The sequence below is a fragment of the Eretmochelys imbricata genome, chromosome 10, assembly GCF_965152235.1.
Source record: "Eretmochelys imbricata isolate rEreImb1 chromosome 10, rEreImb1.hap1, whole genome shotgun sequence".
NCBI lineage: Eukaryota > Metazoa > Chordata > Testudines > Cheloniidae > Eretmochelys > Eretmochelys imbricata.
Window position 1 is genome coordinate 11,756,988 of NC_135581.1, and position 26,154 is coordinate 11,783,141.

The 26,154-nt window shown below is 46.2% G+C and overlaps 2 protein-coding genes across 4 annotated transcripts in view; both read left to right on the forward strand.

The window, feature by feature from the left end:
* Positions 1-49: 49 nt before the first annotated feature.
* On the forward strand, positions 50-6,354 carry MRM2 (mitochondrial rRNA methyltransferase 2). The gene is made up of 3 exons (XM_077828952.1): positions 50-103; positions 2,280-2,569; positions 5,575-6,354. Exons 1-3 carry the CDS (start codon positions 96-98, stop codon positions 6,015-6,017), a joined length of 741 nt encoding a protein of 246 aa, XP_077685078.1. The 5' UTR covers positions 50-95; the 3' UTR covers positions 6,018-6,354.
* A 2,065-nt stretch (positions 6,355-8,419) lies between these two features.
* MAD1L1 (mitotic arrest deficient 1 like 1) overlaps positions 8,420-26,154 on the forward strand; it is a 554,397-nt gene continuing 536,662 nt past the window's right edge. For 2 of the 3 annotated variants that reach the window (XM_077827951.1, XM_077827953.1), the window contains exons 1-9: positions 8,420-8,481; positions 11,293-11,455; positions 12,911-13,051; positions 14,534-14,713; positions 16,206-16,330; positions 17,046-17,127; positions 19,465-19,595; positions 21,087-21,201; positions 22,206-22,267. In XM_077827951.1, the coding sequence (XP_077684077.1) occupies positions 11,306-11,455; positions 12,911-13,051; positions 14,534-14,713; positions 16,206-16,330; positions 17,046-17,127; positions 19,465-19,595; positions 21,087-21,201; positions 22,206-22,267 (986 nt within the window). In that variant the 5' untranslated portion in view covers positions 8,420-8,481; positions 11,293-11,305. The remainder of the gene's footprint in view (positions 8,482-11,292; positions 11,456-12,910; positions 13,052-14,533; positions 14,714-16,205; positions 16,331-17,045; positions 17,128-19,464; positions 19,596-21,086; positions 21,202-22,205; positions 22,268-26,154) is intronic. The other variant, XM_077827952.1, reaches the window with a different exon arrangement.

Here is a 26,154-nt window from a genome sequence, read left to right on the forward strand (position 1 = left end):
CTGCGCGGAGCCGGAACCCGCGGCGCAGAGCGTGTTTCAGGCGGGGAGGTCTCAGAGGAGACCCTGGGAGCCGGGCGGGGCTGTGGGCCGGAGCCATGAGCCGGTGAGGGGGCCTGGCGCGGGGCTGGGGGGCTGCACCCCGCGGGGAGGGGTCGGGGAGCTCCGCCCTGAGGTCCCTGCGCGGTTTGGTCGCTCTGTTCTTCCCGCGTTGGGCGGGCGGGCGGGCAGGGGGTGCAGCGGGGCGAGTCTGACAGCGGGGAGCTGGGGATTGAACCCAGTGACGGCCCGGTCGGGAGACACTTGTGACTAGCCACGGTACCGTCCCCTCGAGAGCGGGGTTAAGGGGGAGGGTGTCTCTGCTGCTGCTGCTGCTCACAGGGTGCTCCCTGTCACTGTGGCGCATTGCAGGGGGCGGGGTGTGACTCCCCAGGGCTGGGATAAGACTCCATTCCATATCCCTTGTTCTGTTCTTCGCCTGTCCCACTGAGCCCCTATTTGGGCCTGGAGGATCTGTGTGCGCGCAAACCCCCTTTCCCCAAGGCCTGTCGCATCACATAGGGCAGGGGTGCCACTTTTGTTGCTTTGAAGGAAAAACTTCAGACTTGTTAATATTTGAAATCTAGAAATGGGGACAGTTGGGGAGAGAAAAAAGGGGGGGGAATCATTGTTGAGCTCACTCAAATGGACTCAGTTTGAAATCGCTGGAACGGAAAGAAAAAGAAAGAGATGCAGAGGATTAACTATTGTATGCTAAAACAATTATGACTGTCCCAAAAATGGGGACAATTGGTATGTTCTGGGATTGAAATTCTACCGCATGAGTCTGACACTGTGATGTTGAGCTGATATATTCCTTTGCAGCATCATTGCATACCATGTGACAATGGGTCATGGTCCCTGAATAACGTGATACAACATGCCAGTGCTACAAGGGCCCAAAACTGATATTGGCCTTTGTGATTGTCTCAAAAGCATCACTTATATGGGGGGTTACCTAATCAGAAAGAGCTTACAAATAGTGGATTGGATTGTTACCCTGTGTCTGGGTCCTTATCGCACATGCAGATTTCTCTTGGTACATATAACTTGTAACCGTGAGGGTGATTTAACCATTAGAACAACTTATAGAGGGATGTAGTAGATTCTCCACCACTTGAAGATTTAAAACAAGATGGAATAGCTTTCTAAAAACATGCTGTAGCTCAGACACAAGATAAGGGTTGGAATTACTGGGTGAAATTCTATGATCTTGCAGGAGGTGAGATTAGGTAATCATAATAGGTGGTCCCTTCTGGCCTTCAAATCTATGAATCAATGTTTATAAAACAGCTGTTATTGGGAAAGATGAAGGAGAATTTAGACTAAATCTATTAGTGGGAAAAGGAGACTTTTGGAGGAGTAATGTTAACTAACCTTTTTTCTTAGTGAATTTAGTGTTGGGGTGAGGTTCCTTAATGACAGCTCTGGTGACTGAATGCCTCTCTCTATCCACAGAACAGCTACAACATGGTGTCCTTTCACTATGTTTAAAGAACTACTTTTAGGAGAAAGAGGGGCATCCAGGTTCATTTGTTTCTTGGTGCCTTTGCCACTGCCAACAAAGGTGCTCAGTTTGCTAACAGTGATGGTGTATGTTGCAAAGTGAACACCTATTCCCTAAAGACTGGACCAAGAAGAACCATCTAGCTTCACATAAGCTACCGGATTGGTGTGAGATGGTCATGGTATTCAATAATATCTATCTTGCAGAATTGTTTCGAGGACTGGATAATGTTGATGCTGTTTTTAGGATACAAAAATCTCACTGTAAATGCTGAGCTCTTTGCGGGCACGGACCATCCTTTTGTTCTGTGTTTGTACAGTGCTGATGCAGAATAGGATCCTGGTCTATAATTACAGGTTTCAGAGTAGCAGCCGTGTTAGTCTGTATTCGCAAAAAGAAAAGGAGGACTTGTGGCACCTTAGAGACTAACAAATTAGAGACTAAATAAATTTGTTAGTCTCTAAGGTGCCACAAGTTCTCCTTTTCTTTTTGGTCTATAATTGAAACTCTTGGATACTACTACAATACAAATAATAAATAATTATAATTATTAACTGCAGGTGCCCAATAGTCTTAAAATGAGCCAGTAAATTTCAGGAGTTCCATCTGTAGACGAGCTTACTGATAGATTGAAAGGAATGAGGTTAGAATTGGAGTCTGTTACTTTAGAGACATATGGTTGTCAAGTGCACAGTGGTTATGCAGAAACAGATTAACTTACCTTTCTCTTTTATAGTTATCAGAGGTTGGTGAGCGCTTCCCTTCAGTGCCAAAGGTTCCACACTGCTGCAGGATATCTAAAGAGCAAAACCGGGGCAGAGCATCGCTGGCTGGAGCGGCATCTTAAGGATCCATTTGTGCGGGCAACAAAACAGCATAATTATCGTTGCCGGAGTGCTTTCAAACTGCTGGAGATGGATGACAAACATAAGATTCTTCGTCCAGGGCTCTCTGTGATAGACTGCGGGGCAGCTCCTGGAGCTTGGAGTCAGGTTGCTGTACAGCGAGTCAATGCTTTGGGCTCTGGTGAGTGCACATGCTTAGCACCCAAAAGAACTAGACAATGCTGACTCAACCTACAGTCTGTGAGGAATGTCTTCTACTAATAGATTTAGCTGGGCTGAAGAAAGCTGAATGTGGGTGTGTGCTTACATTCAGCACAGTCATTACTAGCTGTATAAAGTTTAAAGTACGCGGGGCTTTTCGTAACCATGCTGGTAATAAAGAGGAGCAACTCCTCTGGAGTGGAGAAGCCATCTTTAGGGAGTACCCAGCATTTCTCAAATGCGGCCAACCGGGCTTTTCTTGCGACTGCAGCCTCCTGGGCAGTGATGGCGGTAGCAGGGGTGGGTAAAGCAGCGGCCCCTCTACCAGGACTGCCAGCAGTTGTTGGGCCCTGCTCCCCTCTGGGTGCCGCCGCCTCCTCCAGCTTTTGTGTCTCCAGTGAGTTCCCCACCTTCCTGGGGGTAGTGGGGTCAGGCTTCAGCGTTGGGGTGGCAGGTAGCAGGCTCCAGCCACAGGGCTTTGAGCTTCATTACCTAGCCAGGTGGTGGTGGGTTCTAGCCCTGAGTTAACCCCCACTACCCCTCTGCCTTGGCCCCCTCTGCCTACAAACCCACCTACCCATCCAGGGCTTGCTGGGGCTAAGTAAGTCTGCTGTGAAAAGTGATATTTGTATGTTTGTTAATATTACTTTTCACAGACTTAATATCTAGGGAGTCTTAAAAAAAAAAAAAAAAAAAGCTACCAAAAAAGCAAAAGAAACAACAAAAAAAGACAATGTGCAAAGCACCTTTATTTGTGTTTCTGTTCTGTTTAGGTCCAGTAAAGAATAGAGACAGCTGTACATTATTTTTATTATTGAGTTTGCCAAAAAAATCCTACATAAATAAATTACAGTGATTTGGACATGTATATGCCAATTTTCTCTTTACCCCGGGGGGTGCTCAACTCCCCTTCCTCCCCAGGCCTGCCCCCCCCTTCACATCTTCTCCCAAGCGCCTGCTCTGCCCCTGCTCTTGACCCCACTCCACCCCAAGGCCCTGTCCTGCCCCTGCTCTGCCCCCAGGCCCGTCCCCACTCCACCTCTTACCCCAAGACCTCATCCCTGTCCCGCCTCTGCTCCACCACCACCCCACCCCACCTCTTCCTGCCCCTTCCCCTGAGCATGCCCCATCCCTGTTCCTCCCCTCCCTCCCAGCGCTTCCTGCACGCAGTGGAACAGCTGATCGTGGTGGTTGGGAGGCACTGGGAGGGAGTGGGAGGAGTTGATCAGTGGGGCTGCATGCAGGTGGGCTGGAGGTGCTGTGGGGGAGCTTGGCTGCCAATCGGTGCTAAGCACCCACTAATTTTTTTCCGTGGCTGCTCCAGGGCTGGAGCACCCATGGAGTCCGTGCCTATGCGTATCTGTGTGTATTTATTTGTTTTTCCTAAACTCAATTAAGTATTTTACGAAAAACTGTCAGAACGGTCACCAGCAAGAGTTGGTGGCCACGTTGTGAGGCCACCAAAAAATGTGTTGTGAGAACCCAGAAGGAGATGGCTCATGTATTGCAGAAGTGGCTAAAGCTCTTACATTGAGCTACTCTATGGTATATTATCTAAAGGCTAAAGAAAAGGGCTGGGCATAGGGGAAGAGGGGGTCTGTCCCCATCTCTGCCACTAGCTTAGAATAGGTCTACGCTAGCAACATGCTGTACTGTAGATACTTACTACAGTGATGTAAGAGGTTGTTCCATTGTTACCTGGGGTTTTTTCAACACAAAGCTCTTGGTAACTTTTACTCTGTGCGAAGTGGTGTCAGGAAATAAATCTGGGGAGACACGGCTGTCCGACCAATAGATGGGTGGCACAAACAGGACAACACAAGAGTGCTTTCACTTAAAGCTAAACTTTACTTAGTCTCAAGCACTTACACACACGTCCGCAACACGTTAGTAAAACACCCCCAACCCTTGATAATTACCAAAGCTGAGTATGACTTTCGAGTGGCACAGTGGCAGGCTTCCGGTGGCCAAATCTTTCGTCTGCCAGTGGGGACTGCAAAATGTATCCAGAGGGAGAGTCCAAAAAGAGTCCAACTACCTCAAACTTTTCCTCGTTATTTATACATTAGTAATAGAATGACAGATCCCTTAAAGAAAACTTGTTAAGTAAGTAGTTTCAATTGTCAAGCAAGAGGTTCCTTCTGATTATCGATTAACCAGGTGTAGGTTTTTCCAGAGTTTGCAGCCTTGAGGCCCGCAATAAACATTCCTGGGGCACATCCTGCTCTTCTAAAATGCATGTATCAGCCATTTCAACACAGTTCTTCTCAGGAAGGACACGGGGTCAAGCTGCCCTCTCCGTGGCACCCAAAGACACCACCATCCCTCCCACCCCCCTCCACCCGGTCTTGGTTAAGCTAATCCTGCTGACTTGGACAATTTACAGCCTGCTGACTTGTCTGCTTTTAGCAATAAGCCATAGTGGTTTCAGGCACATTACTGGTTTGCCAAAGTCTCCCCATACACCATCGCTGTAGTAAATCCACTTCTCTGAGACCATCCCTTAGTGGATAACCTCAGGCAAGAAGCTTAGCTTTTCTGTATCTTAATTTCCCTTTCTGTAAACGTGGTGGTAACATTGACCTCCTAGAGGTGTTGTGTTTTAATTCATTAATGTTTGTAAGGTGCTGTATAACAGGGCAAAGTACTGTTCTTATTGGCTGACTCCAGCATAGCCTTACTGTTGATACACTGGGTAGAGATGGATGAAGAGGCTTTCTGGAATAGTGATCTTTAAAGAAAGCTTGCTTTTATTTTTTTTAATGTGCTAAAAATAACTAGGGTGAGATGAGCATAATGAGCATTCTGGTTATAGGGGGGCTAGACGGCACTTTGTCAATGTGTGGTGTAGGTTTGTATATTGAACTCTGGGGAACTCATGAATATGACTTGTATTGTTAGCAGCTCTTGTAATAAGAGTGATTAATTTGGAGATAGGGAGGTGTCTTGCATCTTCCATTCTTGCATTAACTCTTTGTTTCCTAGATCCTAATGCCCCTGTTGGTTTTGTCCTTGGAGTTGACCTTCTTCATATTTCCGCTCTGGAAGGAGCAGTCTTCCTTTCCAATGCTGATATTACAGATCCAGTCACGCTTAAGAAGATCCAGGAGCTCCTTCCTACAGAGAGGGCAGATGTTATCTTGAGTGACATGGCACCTAATGCCACAGGGATCCGAGAGTTAGATCATCAGAAGTTGATTAACTTGTGCTTGACCCTTTTGGATCTGTCCCGAAGCATCTTGCGGCCAAGAGGAACTATCCTCTGTAAATTCTGGGATGGACGGGAAGCCCATCTTCTCCAAAACAGACTAATGGAGCGCTTCCAGGACGTGAGAACTATAAAGCCTCAGTCCAGTCGGAAAGAGTCAGCAGAGATCTATTATTTGGCAAAACTGTACAATGATGGAGTGAAACATCAGAAACACTGATTGTGTCTGCCTTTATTGCAGTGGTTGTCAGTCACTGACTGGATACTTTGATTTGAAGTGTATTTAAAAAAAAATCCCAGCATTGAGACTCTGAAATTGAATTGCTTTATGGTTAAGCCTAATTTGGTGAAATCTGTCATTTATATAACATCATAGGTGTGCATCATGCTTTACAGGTACAAAATAAAACGAGGTTGTTGTCCCACTGAGTTCATAATCTAACTAGGCAAGTAAGAACATCCAGTCTAACTCCACCTCTGGGAAGAAAGCTCTTGGAAATGATATAAAAGCTGGCTGTAGGGGATGGAAACAAAAATAAAAGTTATTGATTTGTTTACAGCTGTACGTTTATTTCAAATTGCTACTCTGTGACTCCAGTCATGCTTTGAACAAAACATAAGGTGGCTCTCATAATGAGAGTGAAGAGAAAGGATCTAGGAGTCAGTTTTACTTCCTCTGCATTTTTCCTAAGACTTAGTGCAATTTATTAGTGCACTCTTTGCCAAATAACCAGATGGGCTGAACCTTTCTATGCCAGACGTCTGCGTCAGGCTGAAGTTTTCTGGAAAATTTCAGCCAAAATCGTTAAGCTGTTTCTAAGAAAGAGGCTAGGAAAAATGCATGTTTTACCTGTATCAAAAACTTCAGGTGCCTTATTCTCTGAGAAGGTCTGTTGTGCCTAGGCTTTGGAGCAGGGGCTTGGAGGAGGAGTGGCCTTTTTGTCATAGATGTGTTGTTTGTTGTCCCCATGACAATCCAACCACATTTAACCAGCTTACAAGCCTCTGAAAAATCAGTTTTTGCATGTACTCAAGTCAAGTCCTGTTAGAGCTTAGTAGCTAAATTCCCCAAAGAGTTTGTTTTCACTTGGCATGCTCCAGCCCTGGGCTGAGCAGGATTCTCCCTGCAATTACAGCTCTAGCCTGCTGCGCCCCAAAGCCATGGAAAGCAAAGTGCTGGAGGCTCTCTCATGCAGCCTCAGGAAAAAGCTGGTCAGAGTCACTTGTGCGTGTAGTAGAAGCATAGCTGGGATTCCCAGTTTAGCAGTGTGAAGAGGTTTACACATTTTAGTTACTGTGATTTACCTTGGATTTCTGTTTAAACACTTGGTTTGATTAAACTGCACCCTCCCGTGAGAGTGGAATAAGGGCATGAATGGCTGAAACTAACGGCATCCTTAGTGCTACTGCTGGAGAGGGGTGATTGGGGTGTGAATTGCTGAGTTTCTCAGCCTTGTATCCATCATTTCTAGGCAGAAGGGGCAAAGGTGCAATTGCATACCAAAAAAGAGTGAGGAAGGAATGTGGGAGTGAGAATTCATGAATTCTTTATCTACTTGCAGAAGGACAGCAACAAAAGGATACAGCTTTTCATTCCATACAGGCCACTTTGTTTTCCAGAGCTAATAGTGCACTTTGGGCATATGCTTCTACTCCTGACAGTACTAAGGCTGGTCACTGATGTGATTGCAAATCCAATGCATGCACGGTTATATTGCTACTAACGTTGCTAGTCCAGGTTAGAATTTTGCTCATTTTCTAAGCTCTTTGTCTCCTCTGGAAATGAAGCAAAAAAAATGCTCAGTAGAGGACAGCATATGATCAGGTCTTGCTGGCCTGAGCCCTGTGGGGTGTATGATCCTAGGAGTCCCTCCTGATGCTTCTGTCTTTGAAGAAGGGGCAGGGGAAGGTTCTCTGCAGGTGTCCTGGTCCAATCTGATAGCAGAACTGCAGGGTTCAAAGGATGGAATGCAGGCATGGGTGTTACTGTGGGCAGGAGTTGTGAAGATCTGGGGGGACCAGGTGCGTTACTCGCTCTCCCTATGGCATGTTGGCAGCCCAACTCCTGTAGTGTGGTGCCTTTTGCCTTGTTGGAGAAGGGATGGTCACTTGCAGGGGGGCTTCATGCCCTTTCTGGCCCCTCGTAGAATGACTCCTGTTGTTAAACATGTGTGTTGCACTAGCGCTTAGAGGTCCTAAAGGAAGTCCAGGTCCCAGGGGGCGAGGCACTGTATGTACAGAGTGGGCGACAGTCCCTACTGGGAAAAGCTGACAGAGTCTAAACAACCGAAGGAGGGGAGAGAGGAAATATCCCACTGGAGCACAGAGTGAGCAAGCTCACGCGGCAAAGCGGAGACTGGAGCCCAGGTCTCCCAAACCCCAGTCCAGGGGCTGAATCAGAAAATCAGCCTTCCACTCCCCAAGAAAGTGGCAGGTCTCCCATGCACAACGTTGCCATGACACTCACTGGTTTACCGCGCTGGGGACATAGGAGTTTCACGCGTGCTCCCAGCATTACGGTAAGAGGAGAACGGAGGCGCTACAAGCGAGGACACAAGCATAATCCCAGCATTACGGCAAGGGGGCGGGCTGGTGTCGCGGGAGCTGGGCGCGAGTTCTCGTGAGATCTCGGTGCAGGACGAGGAGGGAGATCCAAGCCGGAGCGAGGGAGCCAGCTGCGGCGGGTGAGTGTGAGAGGCCCGCGCTGCCCCCCCACCGCGGGCCTCGCCCCCAGGGCGGAAGCGGGACTGGCCGCCCCCTCCCGCCCCGTGGCAGCACGAGGCCCTTCTTCCTGCAGAGATCCCCCGCCCGGGCAGCAGCAGCACAGGGCCCCGCCCCCCCAGAACCCCCACCTCCCGGGGGGGCGGCAGCAGCAGCAGCAGCACAGAGCCCCGCCCCCCCAGAACCCCCACCTCTCGGGGGGGCGGCAGCAGCACAGAGCCCCGCCCCCCTAGAACCCCCACCCCCCCCGGGGGGGCGGCAGGAGCAGCACAGGGCCCTGCCCCCCCAGAATCCCCACCCTCCCGGGGGGGCGGCGGCGGCAGCAGCAGCAGCACAGAGCCCCGCCCCCCCAGAACCCCCACCCTCCCGGGGGGGCGGCAGCAGCAGCATAGGGCCCCGTCCCCCCAGAACCCTCACCCCCACTGGGGGGGCGGCGGCAGCAGCAGCACAGGGCCCCGCCCCCCCAGAACCCCCACCCCCACCGGGGGGGGCCGGCAGCAGCAGCCGTACAGGGCCCCGTCCCCAGACACAGTATGCATCCTATGAAGTGGGCTGTAGCCCACGAAAGCTTATGCTCTCATAAATTTGTTAGTCTCTAAGGTGCTACAAGTCCTCCCCTTCTTTATACGGATGCAGACTAACAGGGCTGCTACTCTGAAACCTGAACCTCCAGGGACATTAGCAGAGGGCCCTGCCCCCTGATACTGACCCCTCCCGGGTAGCAGCCCAGGTCCATGCCCCCTGATACTGAACCCCCCTGGGGAAGTAGCACAGGGCCCTACCACTAATGTGCCCCTTCCCCTAGGGCAGCATAAGAACGGCCATAGTGCATCAGGCCAAGGACCCATCTAGCCCAGTATCCTGTCTGCCGACAGTGGCCAACGCCAGGTGCCCCAGAGAGAATGAACAGAACAGGGAATCATCAAGTGATCCATTCCCTATGGCTCATTCCCAGCTTCTGGCAAACACAGGCTAGGGACACTATCCCTGACCACCCTGGCTAAGAGCTATTGATGGACCGATCCTCCATGAATGTATCTAGTTCTTTTTTGAACCCTGCTATGGTCTTGGCCTTCACAACATCATCTGGCAAGGAGTTCCAGCACAGGACCTTGCCCTCCACCCCTGAACCCCCGGGGCAGTAGCACAGGGCCCCGCCACCAATGTGCTCCTCCCTCTGGGCAGCAGCGTGTGGGTTTTGGCTCCCTCACTTTTACTGCAGCTGACAGTTTTGGTTTTGCATGCTGTATGTGCAGGGCCCTACCAAATTCACGGTCCATTTTGGTAAATTTCATGGTCAGAGGATTTTTAAAATCTTAAATTTCACAGTTTCAGATTTTTAAATCTGAAATTTCACATGGTTGTAACTGGGGGTCCTGACCCAAAAAGGGGTTGTGGGAGGGTCACAAGGCTACTGTAGGGGTGTCGTGATATTGCCACTCTTACTTGTGCACTGCTGCTGGTGGTGATGCTGCCTTCAGAGATGGGCAGCTGGAGAGCGGCGGCTGCTGGCTGGGAGCCCTGTTCTGAAGGCAGAGCCGCCGCCAGCAGCAGTGCAGAAATGGGGGTGCCATGGTATGTTATGGCCACCCTTACTTCTGTGCCACCACCGGAGGTGGGTCTGACTTGGCCCCAGGAGCGGCCCGTGCAGGGGAAGAGGAAGTTCCTATCCCTCCACTGCCTGGCTGGGGCTGGCAGCTGGAGCCTGGTGCAAAGTAGGAGCCCCTAGCCAGGGCGCCCCCACCTCTGCTCCTCCCAAGTGGTTGGGTGTTAAAGGGGTCTTGGGCTGGCTGTTTGTATGGGGTGAGTGGGTGACCATCGCACCCCCGATCACATTGCCCACCTATAAGGCTGTCCCTGCCCCCTCTCAAAAAGTGATGCCCCCCATACCATGCCACCCTCACGTCTGAGCCGCTGCTGGTGGCAATGCTGCCTTTAGAGCTGGGTGCCCAGCCAGCAGCCACTGCTCTGAAGGCAGCGCAGAAGTAAGGGTGGCAATACCATGATCCCCCTACAATAGCCAGATTTCACGGTCCGTGACTTGTTTTTCACGGCTGTGAATTTGGTAGGGCCCTATGCATGTGGGAAGAATGTGGACTCCAGAGCAGGGGTTCTCACAAAAAATTTGTTGGTGGCCTCAGAGTGTGGCCACCAACTCTTGCTAGTGGCTGCTCCTACAAATCTGTCTTTCTGTCCCTGCCTCCCATGGCCCTTCAGTGAGAGCTGCCCCCTTCTCAGGGAAGGTGGGTCAGGAAGTCACCAGCTGCCTGTAGAGTCCCCGGTTCCCTGTGCCTGACTGGGAAGGAGTTGGGGAGCTGCCTGGGGGAAGCACTCCAGCAACTGAAAGCTGCAGCTACCTCCAGCACTGTGCACACCATGTCTCCAGACACACTGCCGGGGCCCCCCGAGGAGGCTGTGCTGTGCAGGGTACCCCGATCCCCACTGGCAGTGCCAGTGCAAACACCAAGGTGGTACAACTTGCTGCCCTTCGTAACAGTTGTTCAGGAGCAACAGCTGAGCGCTGCAAGGAGGAATTGCTGCTTTGCCCCCACAATCTGCTTGGCTCCTCCCCTCCCCCCATGCTTCGGAGGCTGTTGTGGCTGAAAAAAAAATCCGCTGGTGGCTGCATATGGCCCTGGTGGCCGCATTTGAGAAACTCTGCTCCAGAGTGACTTGAAGGAAGGAGTATGCCTTCCCTAGGTTACAGCAGTGAATAAGACTGTAAGCTGTCCTGGATGTGTCACTTTTGGCTTTGTGTGTGTGTGTGTTTACAGCAGAGAGCTCACCATGGAGAACCTGGAGGATAATACAACTGTGTTCTCCACCCTGAGATCTTTCAACAACTTCATTTCACAGCGTGTGGAGGGGGCATCTGGTCCAGCCACACCAGGATCATTTCAAAGTACCTTGCATATGCAGTACCAGCAGAGGGTGCAGGTGAGGCATCCCTGGCTTGCTGACAGCTGTAGTGTCACTGCAGTCAAGAGTTTAGATTTCATTTGATCTTAGGCCTGGAGATTTGTTTTAGTTAGGAGATGGGGCTTGTCCCTTCTTACATTGCTGTCCCTACATTCTGTCAATGAGGGAGATAATTTGCACCCAAAATAAAACTCTTCATTCCTTTCATTTAAAAAAAAAAAAAAAAGTGAGTTATGGGCCTGACTCTTTGTCCTGGTTAATCAAGGGGCTCCCTTGAATTCTTCCCCTTTAAGTTATCTGTAGGCCAACTCAGGCATCTGTATTGCGATTTCCCTTCATCCTGCCCCACGACTGAGCTTAACTGATGGCTTGCTTGCGGTGTTGGACAAGTTTTCCTGCCTTGCCTAGCTCTCTCTTGAAAACATACTGTCAGCTGGGCTAAACTGTTGGTGGTGTGTTTATGATAGTGACTCTGAGGGCTGAATTGAGATCACCAAATTCATTCCATTGAGGACCTCTATCTGGGCCAGAATTGTAGCCCTGGAAGTGTAAATGTCTAATTTACTAAACCAGTCTTTATGGATACTATGGTGATGGGCATTTCAGCAATACCTAAGATATCTTAGACAAATCTCCCTTAAAGTTCTTAGCTTCTGTAGCTTTGTTATGGATCTCTGGTTATGTCTCTGAGTGTAAAGTAAGGGTTTGCCATATTTATTTTAATTTCCATTGCATTTAAAGTTCTGACTATAATATTTTAAACTCGTTACTCTTTTATTTGTGTGACACCATTGGTTGTGGAGTCTTCAATGAATGTGTGTTGAGGTCTGGGATTCTGATTGAACATGGAGGAAGTATTAATGTTTCATAAAGACAAGTGCTCTGTTAATTCCTTCAGTGCTCCTAGGTTGCACAGGAGTACCGGCAGAAGTTTTACACAAAAAATGCATTCATATGAATAAAAATTAGGTTGTACCATATATGTCTAACTGCAGTGGGAAAAACCTGCTAATTTGTTCAGCGCTTAGTTTCACAGATGTAAGTATGGGGCCTGGTCTCTGACCCTTGACTAGCTCCTGTTTCTTCTTCGAGAGGACCAAAGAAATCTGTAATAGGAATCTTTTTAGTTTTGTGTGTGGTAAGTGTATTCTAGAAGGGAGCTTCTGTAATGATTGGTGTGGGAAATTTGGAGTTAAGACCCCAAAATTCACCCACACTCCCATTTTTAGCTATCACTGACTCACTGTGTGACCTTGGGCATGTCACATAACTCTTGGTTCTCAGTTTCCCCATCTCCTAAATGGTTATGATGATACTTACCTTTCCCATATAGGACATGATGGGCTAAATATATCAAGGTTTGTAAAGTAATTTGAAAGCCGAAGCTGGAGGGTATTATAGAAAGGCAAAATATTATTGTTTTTCTGCTGATTGTATGTTTTTTGTGTCTCTCTTCACATGGAAACTGATCAGCTGGAGGAAGAAGCTGGGCAAATCCGTTCCAAATCTCAGCTCGTGCAAGTGGAACGGGAGAAGATGCAGATGGAGCTGAGCCACAAAAGAGCTCGCATTGAGTTGGAGAAGGCAGCTAATACTAATGCTAGGAGCTACGAGGTGGGTACGGCATTCGTGCTGTCTGACAGCCAAGGCTTCAGTCAGAGCATCCTGAGATCATTAAAACTTTGTTGCATGGCTGACAAATAGTCTGATATTGATCTGACCACCAGATATTCTGTACATTTATTTATTGAGCACTCTGTTGCTCATCAGTATAAAACAAAAGGAGATTCAGGTCTGCTGCATTAAACCTTGTTTCTTCCAGAAGCGTTTAAACTTCATTTGGCACAATTGCAAACATTTGGTATGTTTGACTGGAATGATAACACCAGTCATGCGACTGCAATACGAGAGAAGCTGCATTGATAAGACACTGAGCTCTAGTCAGTGATTAATAGTTTTGTTGCCTTCTGGTTGTGTGCCCAAATGTGTTTGCTTAGCTATGTCGCTAAAATAAGCAGCAGAGTTTGTGGGCTTTGTCATCCTATAAAGCTCTTAGCATCTCTCCGAAGTTCAGCTGCTAAAAAAAAAAAAAAAAAAAAGTCAATCCAGCAAAATATTATAAGGATGCTGGGAGACAGATTTACTCTGTAGCTGTGAAATGGTGGGTCACTGAGTAAATTCCTGGTTCTGCCTCAAGTCAGTCGATCTTGGGATTAAGCCAAGAACAGTTCAAACCTGAATCTAGCTGAGTCAGTCACAGAAACCCTTAAAATACTGGTACAAAAAGGGAGCAGCACTAATCCAGCAGTGTGGTAATTACCCTGCTCAAATTCAGCGTTTCATGAGTCATGTGGATAAAGGTTTCAGGAACCGTGCGTTGCTTTGCATAATCTTTGCTTAGTATGTAAATCTGTGGCCCGATTTGCTTTGATTAGCAGAGCAATTTGCTTTACATTTTTCAATAAGTGCTAATCAATTTGAGTTAGAAATGAACTTGAAATGGCATGGGAAATGCTGTCAGAGTGCCAATAAAATAAATAAATATGGCTGAAAAAACCCCTAAATCTGCCCCCCCATATGTTGGTGGTTTCGTTGCACTGGTTGTTTAAGTTGTATGATTAAAGTTGACTTATTTAAGATTAAAATATTTTAGACTTAAAATGCTCTAATGCAAATAGAAATTTCACAGAGAAACTTGTCTTGTTACTCCAGATATCAGGGTCCCAGGCTCAGTGAAATAAACTTCTTGTGAAAGGGTAATTGATGTATCCAGGGTTTTCATGTTTGAGCCAATGTAAATTATGCTGTGCAAACCATGAAGCTAACTCTGTGTGCTAACGTCCATACATCAGTTCAAGAAGTGCTTGGAATCTGTCTAGTAATTTCCTGGCTTCATTCCCCGGTCACTGAGAAGCTGCCAGTGAGATACGAGCTTTGCTAGCGAGGAGGTAAAAGAGCTTGGCTCTGAAAAGCATTGGTTGGTAGGGTTGCCTGTGGGACGTATAGTGAGGAAAGGGGCAAAGAGGAAAGGACAATGTCTTCACCGTTATGGCTCTTTCTTCTTTATGAAGTCCCTTTACATTTTCCCTTCCCTAGCGAGAGGTTGACCGTAACCAGGAGCTCCTCACACGCATAAAGCACTATCAGGAAAAGGAAGTGGAGGCTGAGGCTAAACTAAAGGAACAAATGGAGATGAATAAATCCTTTAAGAAGAGCATGGAGACTGTGAGCAAGAAGCTGCAGGAGAAGGAGAGCAAACTGGCTGAAGCTAATGAAGTAAGAGCACAGCAATTTCTTATTTCACCCAGTGCTCTAGGTGACTTTGAGGGTCACATGGAGTTGAAGCAATCCACTCTTGTTACAACAATTAGAACCACAGTGTACACAGTGATTAACAAACAGAGATGAGATGTGTCCTCTACTCCAAAGAGCTTACAGTCTAAACAGGACAGGAGACGGGATAACAGTTCGAGAGTGGTGAATATGGGGAATATGAGATGACATTGCTTGGAGAGGTGGATTTGGAGGAGAAAGACAGTTGGAGGGCAAGGGCAGGGAGAGTGTTCTGGGCATGGGGGAAATCAGGATAGAAGTCATGATGTGGAGAGTGGGGGAAAGCAATGGAGGGAGTGATAAGATGAGAGGGAGCCAAGGGAGTGAAGGAAACGAGCAGGAGAGTTAGCGGAGCTGAGATTTAGGTCGGACCAAACTACCTAGAGGAGACATCTTCCAAATATGTCTTAAATGGCAACTTCCTTTACTAGCATTTGTTAGCTAAGCACCCAAAATTTAGGGATTTGGGGACCATGAGGAGGGGTTCAAATGAGTGGATTTAACTTGCCAATTGGAATTTGTGGCAATAAAAATAGGAAGACTGTTGGAGGTTGGAAGAAAAACTAACCCAATAATAAATGCAGCTGACCTATTTCTATGCCACCTTTATCCCCACATTGGTAAAATTTGGGACAGGGATCTTGTCTCTTTAATGCATCTAACACATTTTGGGTGCAATCCAATACGTTTCAGAATGCTAAAGGTGGGAGTGAGGTATGAGGGTCAGGTGAATAATGGTTATTCGAGCCAATGTGGCTTATTCTTCAACTTTGTGAAGTTCCTTCCTCTGCTTTGCTGTCTATATTTGCCATATAAGGTTCGTCAGTCAACTAGTTTATTTCAGACTTGGCAGTATTGATGTTTGTCCCTCTGTGTGTGTATTCTGAGTGAGTCTGAGAGTGAGAGCTGAGTCTAGTAGCTTAGTAAAGGTGTAATGGCAAATGCTGCTGTGATTACTGTCTTAGCCATACTTCTTTGTGCCAATCACCATGGTAGCTAGACCCCTACTGAGGGCTTATCTTTGCTATTACTTGACTGGTTGAAAATTTTTGGGTCTCTATTTTGAAAACCCACTGCTTAGGAGCATGTGGATATGGTGATGATGGGATAATTGTCAACAGTAGGACACATCCTCTTGTGAGCATAGGTTCTGGCTTTGAGGTTTGCTTTTTTGCATACCAGTTTGAGGTCATACACTTAATGAATAATGGAAATGTCAATTTGGGTGGCAGGGCAGATGAAAGAGAGCAAAGAATTTTCTTTGACTTTGTTCTGAGGTGGGTTTGCAGGTCTTATTGTGAATTATTTCTAGATTCAGTGTTTCACATTAGTCAGTTGTTATATCTCAGCAGTTTGCATTCCATAATGTTCAGCCTGGAGGTCCAATGGTCTATTTGTTTGTTGTTTATTCTTCCTCTTCTTTCTGTGAATCCAGATGATCAGCGTATTGAAAGGGAAAATATCTGAGTTGCAGTGGAGTTTAATGAATCAGGAGATGCAAATGACAAGCCAGGAATCTCGGAAGCAGGAGCTGATGGAACAGCTGGATGTGCAACACCAGTGAGTAGGGGATTAACAACTGCCAGGAAAAAAGAAATCTTCAGTCTTCTGCAGCTGCTGCCATTCAGAAAACGTTCAACAGCTTTTTTATTTTTGCTGTTCAAAGGGCTTTTTTGATCTGGATGTGTAGGTTATAAAATTTGCCGGAAACTAGCGCTGAGCAGCAATTTAATTCTACCTTCATAAAAAAACATCCAAGCTTAAAACCTCCCTTACTTCTCATATTCATGTTGATACTTGATTTTGTACTATGTGTAGTTGAGGGGTGATTAGAAGATCTGATGAGGTGTGTGTCTGCCTGCTGCATCCTCCTCTTTCAGCTCCATGTACCAACACTCCTTTTTAGGATCAAGGTTTAAATGACTCTTTCTTTATGTAATGTACTCATGTATTTGTTGGTGTGGCCATGGGGTAACTTGATTGTGAGGATCTCTATGGCTATATGGAGTCAGTATTTTTTTAGAAGAATGAATATTTCTGCTTTCCTAAGTAGAGGTAATCTGTCTCCACAGTGAATGTCTCAGTTGCTCTAGAACTTTAAATTAAATTAAACTGCGGGGCAGTTCTTGCTTTTACACCACAACAGTCCTTGGTCGTGGTGGTAAATGACACTTGAATAAGTGTGTGTCTCCAATATACCTCTATATCTATAATAGATAGTTCCCATCAAGTGATTCTTGTATGTAAATTTGTCTCTTATGTCTACTTAAAACAGAAAATGTCAGGAGGCCAACCAACAAATCCAGTTGCTGCAAGCAAGCCAGACTCTGTTGGCAGAACATGAGCAGAAAATTAAGGTGAGAGTGTGCGAGACCCATGCTGAATGTCTACTTTTCATTTTTACATACAAAAAGTATTGGGAAGATTTACCCTTACAGAAACTGAGAGCCACTCTGTCATATAAATGCCTTGCTTGTTAGGTGGGTAGAGCTGAAGTTGCCTAAATTCAGATGTCAAGGCACAGAAATTAGAAGGGTGGATTACACAGTCTATAATATTCAGCACTTGTACAGTAACTCCTCACTTAATGTCGTCCCAGTTAATGTTGTTTCGTTGTTATGCCGCTGATCAATTAGAGAACATGCTCGTTTAAAGTTGCGCAATGCTCCCTTAGAATGTTGTTTGGCAGCCGCCTGCTTTGTCCACTGCTTACAGAAAGAGCAGTCTGTTGGAGCTAGCTGGTGGGGGCTTGGAACCAGGGTGGACCAGCAGCCCCACATCAGCTCCCCTAAATTCCCTGTGCGACAGCCACCCAGCAGGCTATCAATTGCTGGCCAGTTCAACTGTCCCTCCCCCCATTGCTGTGTGCTGCTCCTGCACCCCTTCTCCACAGAGCAGGGGGGACACGACAGGGCTCAGGATGGATGGAGCTTGCTGGCAGCAGTTGCTGTCTCAACTTGCTGATCTACTTAAAAAGTCAGTGTACTTAGAGTGGGGTCAGCATACTTAAAGGGGCAATGCATGGCTCGCTGTCTCATACATGGTGTCTGTCTGTCTGACACACGCACACGCACACGCACACGCGCACGCACGCGCACGCACACACACGCACGCACACACACGCACACACACACACACACACACACACACACACACACAGTGTCTGTGTCTCTCTCTGCCACGTGAAGCTACATTAAGAACAATGTGTTGACTCTTGAGGGCTCAGCTGAGAGCTAGTTCTTCATTTAGCAGTAAGACATTCCCTGGGAAATAACCTACCCTCTTCCACCCAGAGACTCCACTACCTCAACCAAGCTTCACAATCATCATTGCTGTGTACAGTATTAAATTGTTTGTTTAAAAGGTATAGTGTGCGTGTGTATATAAAAATAGTCTTTTTTCTGACTAAACAAATTTCCTTGGAACCTTAACACCCCCCCTCCCCCCCCAAATTTACATTAATTCTTACAGGGAAATTGGATTCACTTAACATCATTTCGCTTAAAGTAGCATTTTTCAGGAACATAACTACAACGTTAAGTGAGGACTTACTGTATAACATTTTTTGTCTTTTCTGTATCACAGAGTCCAAGTGGTTAGAAGCTGTACAGATCCCTTCTGTGTAGATAACTGATTTGCATCGTTATATAGCAGATTATTTGGATGCAAGCTCAGCCTGGTCTTGTCTGGTCACTCAGGGCTCTGGCACAATACTTCTAGACATGTTTGCTTTTTCATGGCAGATGGTGAGCCTTGAAACTCTGAGCTCATTTCCTGTTCTGGGGTAATCTTTCCACTGGAGTCAGGGTATTCTTTTTAATATGCATACAAAGTACAGCTAGCTGCAATGCTTTTGATTGCAGGTTGACTTGTTGGGGGAAGTATAGAGATGCCCTCTGTCCTGCCAAACTAACTTCTGGGCCAGTTAGGAGTGATTCTCTTCTGTGGAGATAGGAGGCAGTAGAGATAGAAACAGATGGAGAGAATTAAACTTGACTTTGAGGGAATGCTGATTGTGGAGTTTCCTTTGGTTGGCATTGGGTAGAGCAAGATTGAAGGGCAGCAGCATTGCCAATTCTTTATGGATGTGTCAAGAGAAACTTCTACAGCAGGCAGAGTGACTGGAAGTGGAGGTGGGGAAAGAGGACAACAAACTGCAGCACTGCTCTAAATAAACTCTTAGTCTGCTGGAAAAACCAATGTGCGGGGAAGAAGGTGTGGTTCTCATCCCAGAATCTCTCTATCCAATGAATGTCTTCTCATTTACTCATAAGCTAAATTTGTTAGTCTCTAAGGTGCCCCAATTACTCCTGTTCTTTTTGCGGATACAGACTAACACGGCTGGTACTCTGAAACCTGTCTCCATTGTGTGTGTCTGTTCTGACCACTCCTAATAAGTCCATCAGAGTACTAATTTCTTTCATATATTACCTTATGGTAGGTGAGAAGAGATGACCTTTGGCTTATTACTCCTTGACAAATAGGAAATTGATGTGTAAAAGGGAGGACAGATGTCCTTTTAAATGTTAACAGTACCCATTTCTGATGTATGTTGGAGTTAATGTAAGGATAGAGAGAGTGCTAGAGAGAAAAGGATTTGGACAGGTTTAGCAGTCTGGTGGAGAGGTAGCTCTGAGCCTTCCTGAGCTAAACTCAGTTGTCGTCTTGTTCTCATGTCATCACTTACCTTCCAGGATCTGGAACAGAAGCTCTCCCTGCAGGAACAAGATGCTGCAATTGTGAAGAACATGAAAACAGAGCTGGCCCGATTCCCAAAGATGGAGCGGGAACTGTTCCAGCTCAGGGAGGATAATGCCTACTTCAGGTGAGAAGGAAAGATCTGCCTTCAGTATGGGGCATATGTCAAAAATGGCTGTCTTCTGCTGTGATCCATCCTCCTATAGCTGTCAGTTTCTGTCTCGGGGGCTTTGCATTATACAGTGCATTATACAGAATGGAAATTTCCAAATAGAATGCTATGGAAGGAAGTTTAAAGGTCTTCTGTATCTACTGTGTATGAGGTTGAGCCAGTGTTGTAATGGTTACTAGTTTATTGTGATTTGGAGGATTCTGGAAAATCTCCTTTTGCACAGTGTGAGGGGATCATGAAATGAGGATTGGTCATTTTGGAAGGTGAGACACATTTACCTTCAACTTGGATCAAAGGGAAGGTTGTGCATAGTAAGGGGAGATTGGAGAGGGATTTGATGCTAAACATACTTGCTGATAGTAAATCCTTTCTTTATGGGATTTGTGATGGGCTATCTCTTCAATCTCACGACATTTCTAACATGTCTATCCCTGTAATATCTTGGCAAGATTTTAAATTCTTATTTTGTTACCAGCCAGTCAGCATTTCCACTAATGTTTTGAAAGCATTCTTGTGCCAGTGTATCATTTTGAAAGACTGGCTGCTGAAGTTTATAAATTGCTCTGGTGCTGCCTCTTTTAGAATCTGTTCTGTAGGTTTCCAAAGTACTAATGAATTTTGAAACTTGGTTGTCTTGTGTTTATGGAGTAATCTGGCATTACTTTGATATGCTGTTATCCTGAGAGAGTTTAATTTCAATCTCTGAAAACAAATGAACAAAAAGTCTGAAGTACACGAGTATCTGATCTTGCCAACTTCCCTTTACCACAATTTAGAAGACTGGAGTCTAAGCAGGCTCCTTTGAGTTTGCTCTTGATTTATGTGGACTACCACCATTCAATGACGATTTATCATGGAAACTCTCCAGGTGCCTCTATGCAGTCCTCTCTGTTTGGAAATGTGAAATGTGTCATAGCAGAGTGGAAACAGAAGCACATTGAAAGATTAGTGGTCTTATTTTTGACACCATTGGACTGACTAATGTACCCCCACAAAACCTATATTAAAATAAACTCGGGGCTGAAGAAATCTTACTATCTGTAAACGGACAAGAGCACTAACTCTTGCCTGTTTCCTTACTTGCTGAGTTCCAGACCTGCATTCATATTGACTTTGCATCATAATGTCAAGGCTGTTGTGTTTACTTTAAATTCTGTTTTTGTACAATCGGTAAAGCAGGTATGAAATTTTCATATGTTTGGACATAACTCAGGGCATTCTGGAGTGGGAAAACTTAGCCCAGCGAATGGTACCTCCTGTGTAACAGTCACTTTGTAGCAAAGGTTATAGAAGGTTACCACTTTGGCTCAGTGTCATAATGGCTTTTTTAATACCTTATGCTTCCGTGTGTGTGTGTGTGTGTGTGTGTGTGTCCAGGAGTTTACATAAGAGAATTGAGTTGTTGTGGTGGCTTTGTAATGGCTTTGCCCTTTCTCTTTTTCTCAGGGAAATGAAGGAAAACAATGGGTTACTCAGAGAGGAGGTGGAAGGTCTCCAGAGGAAACTGGAGCGCTATGAGAAGGTTCAGGCCGATCTAGTGAACCTCGAATTGGAGAATGAGGTGAGGAGCCAAGAACATTTGCTATATAAGTAGAACTGGGGCTACTGCTCTTGCTTGTGTGGTCTTTTAGGGAACTTAAGTTCCTCTAGACATAGCGAGGGTACAGACAGTGATTACTGTGGTTTGTGGTTCGTGCTGGCCCAACCCCAAGATGTAGCCTAAGATGTAGAATACCCATATGAGGGGAGTGTTCATAATGAGAGAAAAACAAAGGTCTGTCCATTGTTCATTTTAAAGACTTCTCTAAGTAGCAGCGCATCTTCATTGTGGCATCTCCCTTTCACATTGCCCCACCTATGAATGCCCTTTCGGTTCCCCAATGCTTACCAGAGGTGTTGGTATAAGATAGACACATAATGGGAACCTGTAACATACCCTCAGATCAGTTTTGCTGGTAGAAGGGGCCACTGTACAGTTTTGTATCAATACAATTGATTTCTTTGTTTTGCTGTTGGCTGAATCACTCCTTTCACCCATCCACATTTTACTCAAAGGTAAAATGATTTTTCAAGATGATTACCCGGTCATGGAAACTGTTGTGGTGCAGAGCTATTATAAGGGCTAGATCTGACTTGGGCAATCCAGTCTGGTACTGAAAGCATAGAGAGTTGTGATGCATATCCCTTTGGTGGGGGAGGAGAAATGGGCACAGCAGCTGGTATAGAACTGGCATGTTTGGAATACTGCTTTAATTTCTTTGGTCTGTGCAGTAACAGGATCTGGTGCATGGGGGTTAATTCACAAGGATAGATAATGGACGGCACAGAAATGGTACATTGTGCCATGTAACTGTGGTGGTTGGGAAGATTAATGCTACTGTTAATAGTGTCTTGGGTACACAGAATGATGTTCCAGCAGTACTGGGCCATGCATAGATGATAAAGTCCACAGGAAAAAAAGTGGAAAAGGCTAAGGTGGAAGGAATGAAAAATGCAGCTATAGGAGTTGAGATGTAAGAACACTCATTTAGGTTTCTTTATTGACTTCTTTTTCCTCCTCCCTAGAAACTTCTGGGAAAGTTGAAAAGCTGGGAAAAACTAGATGAGAGCACTGGCTTAAATATCAGGTAGGTGCTGATGGAGTTAAACCACCTGTTCTACTTGCTTTACTTCTTAGTGATCTTGATGGCTTAAGCTTGTCAGGCTGTCTACCTTATCTGTCCTCCCGTGTGCAAACTTGTCTGTTGGTACTCCTCTCTCTCACTGCTATGAAGTATATATGATTTTGCCTTGTTAAATACAAACAGTCAAAGAGTATCTTTTGGGGATTAATTTGTGAACTGGTGACTGACAGCCTGACCCAATCCATTTGAGACTGTGGTGGGTGGAAAGCTGGTTCAGCTTTTAGTTCTCTAAACTTCTTGCGTACAACTACATTCATATTTAGAAGGAATTGAGTTAGTGTGACCATATTAAGAGTGGAGTGTTTCGTGAGATGTACGGCAAGTCACATATATGAGCCTGTGATGCATTATTGAAAATATAATTCCTGTAACGAAATCTCAGGAATGTTGCGTTAGACTGACCTGTCGTGTTGTTTTCTAAAGTAGTAACTTAACAGCTCTTTCTCTTATTATCCTGTATTTTATATGATGGTAGAGGTGTAATAAACATTTTTCACTTCTGGTGCTGAGAAAATTTTTCTAGGGACAGTGAAATGATTGTAACACTTGTCAAAGAGAGGGCTGACGTGTAACACTGTAGATCAGGAGTTCTCAAACTTCATTGCACCGCGACCCCGTTTTGACAACAAAGTTACCCTGGGGTGGGGTCGGGGGGGGAGCAGAGCCCAAGCCCAGCTGCCCTGGGTGGCAGGAGAGGGGGCCACAGCCTGAGCCCTGCCACCCTGCGTGGTGATGCAGCTCGGGCTGCAGCTTCAGCCCCGGGTCCCAGCAAGTGTAATGCTTGCCCTGGCAACCCTATTAAGTTGGGACGCAATCCACTTTGGCGTCCCAACCCACAGTTTGAGAACCGCTGCTACAGATACAGAGATTGACATCTTTTAGCATTGAACTAAATCACAGTTCTGGCTCTTCTAATTTGTCTGTGATGTAACCAAAGAGTGGTATCTGTTGCATCTTCTTCCCAGGGATAGCTGCTGCTTTGCAAGAAAAGTAATCTGCGAAATTAGGGCCATGCTCAGGTGCCACCTTTGCAAGGGCTGTGGCTCTCTCAATGTTTCAAGTGTGATTATGCTTATTGGTGGGAAGGGATGTGTTTTGCCCAAAAGAACTGCTTTCCTTTGTACATCCTTGCATTGAGAGCTACGCTTTAGACAAGAATTAGGCTTGACCTGCAACTTTTATCGCAGATCAAACTTCCCCACTCGGGCCCCTGTCCCTATCCCATCAATTGCAGCTGCATAACAAACAAAAACACTGGAAGTTTTGCATGCAAAATGATGGCATACTTTGGGCCTAGCCTTGTTTGGATTTGGGATTCTATATTGGGTACGCTGCTAGTTGAGGTAAAAGAGGATTGTCTCTCACAGGGCCAGCTCTAGGCACCAGCAAAACAAGCGGGTGCTTGGGGCGGCACATTTCTAGGGGCGGCATTCCGGCGCTGGCCATGCTGCCTATAGAAACGTGCCCCAGCTCGTCTCCGCTCTGCCTCTGCCTGCTCCCCTGAGTGCACCGCCGCTCCGCTTCTCCCCCCTCCCTCCCAGGCTTGCCGCGCGAAACAGCTGTTGCGTGCGGCAAGCCTGGGAGAGGAAACCGAGTGGTGATGGAGCAGAGGTGAGCTGGGGCGGGGAGCGGTTCCTCTACCTCCCCCCCGCCCCGCTCATCTCCGCTCCGCCTGCTCCCCTGAACGCGCTGCCTCTCCCTCAACTGAGAGGGAGGGGGAGAAGCGGAGTGGTGGCGTGTTCAGGGGAGCAGGTGGAGCGGAGGTGAGCGGGGCGGGGGGGAGGTAGAGGAACCAATGGGGGGGGGAAATGCGGCATGTCTGGGAGAGAAGGTGGGGCTGGGAATTTGGGAAAGCGGTTGGGAAGGGGCAGGGCAGGGAGGGAATGAAAAAAAGCGGGGGCAGCCAAAAATTTTATTGCTTGGGGTGGCAAAAATCCTGGAGCCGGCCCTGTTCTCTCACAAGCAATGTCCTCTTAGTTTTCTCATAATTCTTTGTGTTGTCCAATGTGTGTGGTGAGCTACCTTTTCCTTAATGCACGTAGGTAGATAGCAATGCTGAGACCGTCTCCTGCCTTTGCTCAGGGTTCATATGTTCAGACTTGCAGGAGAGTGAAGTACTGAGTTCTTCCCAGCAAACTTTCTCTCTGCCAGACAGTGGTATGGAAGCTTTTACTTACCTCAAGCTGTTAAAGGTTTAATAAGGTAATTTCACAGTGGAAAGGAAATGGAACCAAGTGACTCTTCCTGCTGAAGTCTGATAACCTCTTCATTTAAAGTCAGAATATTTGATGAAAAGTGTTAGTGAGGTTTTTTATTGTGCCGCATTGTTTAGCAGTATTAAGGGCGTTTCTTTGTACAGACGAACAAATTGCTCTCAAGAAAATCACCTTTTGCATGTGATTGCACCAAGTGGAATTGGAGCTACTTTTTTTTCCCAGGCTTCTTTCAGTATGAATTATGTTCATTTTCAGCCAGGAAATGAGACCAAGTATAAAGGGAGATCATTGTCCCAATCATATTCCTGAAGCGTACCTCTTGTGAAAGCTTGAGGAAAGTTAATTGCTAGACAGTGAGTAGGAGAGAATGGGAACAGTTGGATGGTTATCCCAAAGAGCCAGTGCAATGTACTGTCTGTCTGCTAATAACTAGAGAAGCAGGAAGAAAGGGAATGCATTATGTCCCTGTGTCTCCTCTTCTTAGTTTCTCCATTTATACATGGAATGCAGGGGAAGAGCGCGCAGCCTGTGGCTCTTTTGGGGAAGATGGTTTTTCATTTCCTCCCGCTGTTCTTCAGGGTTTCTCTTCTGTGTCTGCTCGCAATGGCTTTTGTTCACTGATTGCGTGGTCCCTGGAGGTTCCCTGTCAGATTAGTTTATGAGCAGGGCTTTTGGTGTGTAATTTTATGTAATAGTATTTGGAAGGGGAGGGGGCATCTTCTTGGAGTGTTAAGGCCAAACATCTCTGTGCTTATCTTTTTGGGGAGTTTTATGAGAGATTTGGTGGTTGTCTTCCAGTGCTGCAACTTTGGTGGAAATAAACTATGAAAAGTGCAAAAACTAAATACCTTACTCAAAAGTTGCTCTACTGTACTGTAGTCCAGTGACCACAAGTTCTGAATTGTTGCCACCTCAACCAGGTGATGGGAATCAGTTCCATCTTTTTTGAAACCTGTGATTGCTCCCTTGCCTAAACATTAGAAATTGTAGAAGACTGGCTAACATTGTCGCCTAGCCTGGAATTGTTTTGTGTTGTCCTTCCCCTGCTCCTTTTCATCCTCTCCAAAGTTCTTTGTACTCTTATGGTGGTAAGAACAGCACATGCTATTTTTAATTATACCCTATATATAATGCAAGCATAACTTCAACAGTTTACCAATATGATGGACGTATAAGTTGTGCCCCTCCTTACCCAGATCATAAAATTGTACATGGCATTCTATCTGTTACACTCCACTTGTACCCAAATCACGATGCTGTCTGCAGTCTCATATGCATTTGACCAAGGGTTCCTCTATATTCATGTCCTAATGCTGTTCACTTTCCAATTTACTAGACTCTGCTTCTTTGTTAAGAGTGGTGTAGTTTGGGTTTGCAGGAACTCGGTCAGTATTTTGTGAGCCCCTTTATATTTACTCTGTCATGGATTCCCAGAGATGCTAAGCCTTCAGTTATCTCAAATCTACAGTTCTTCTGCAACATTAGTTTTCATCTGCAGAATAAATCTACTTGCTGTGTATTAAGTGTATTAGCCTCTTTATTTTGCTCTGCAGGCTACTCGCTTTAGAAGAGGCACTGCTGGCTGATATAAACTATTGTAACTCCTGATTGCTA

Excerpts from the sequence above, each read along its gene's own strand:
- MRM2 (XM_077828952.1), top strand. Across the intron at positions 2,570-5,574 it reads AGTCAATGCTTTGGGCTCTG|ATCCTAATGCCCCTGTTGGT; the intron begins GTGAGTGCACAT and ends TTTGTTTCCTAG.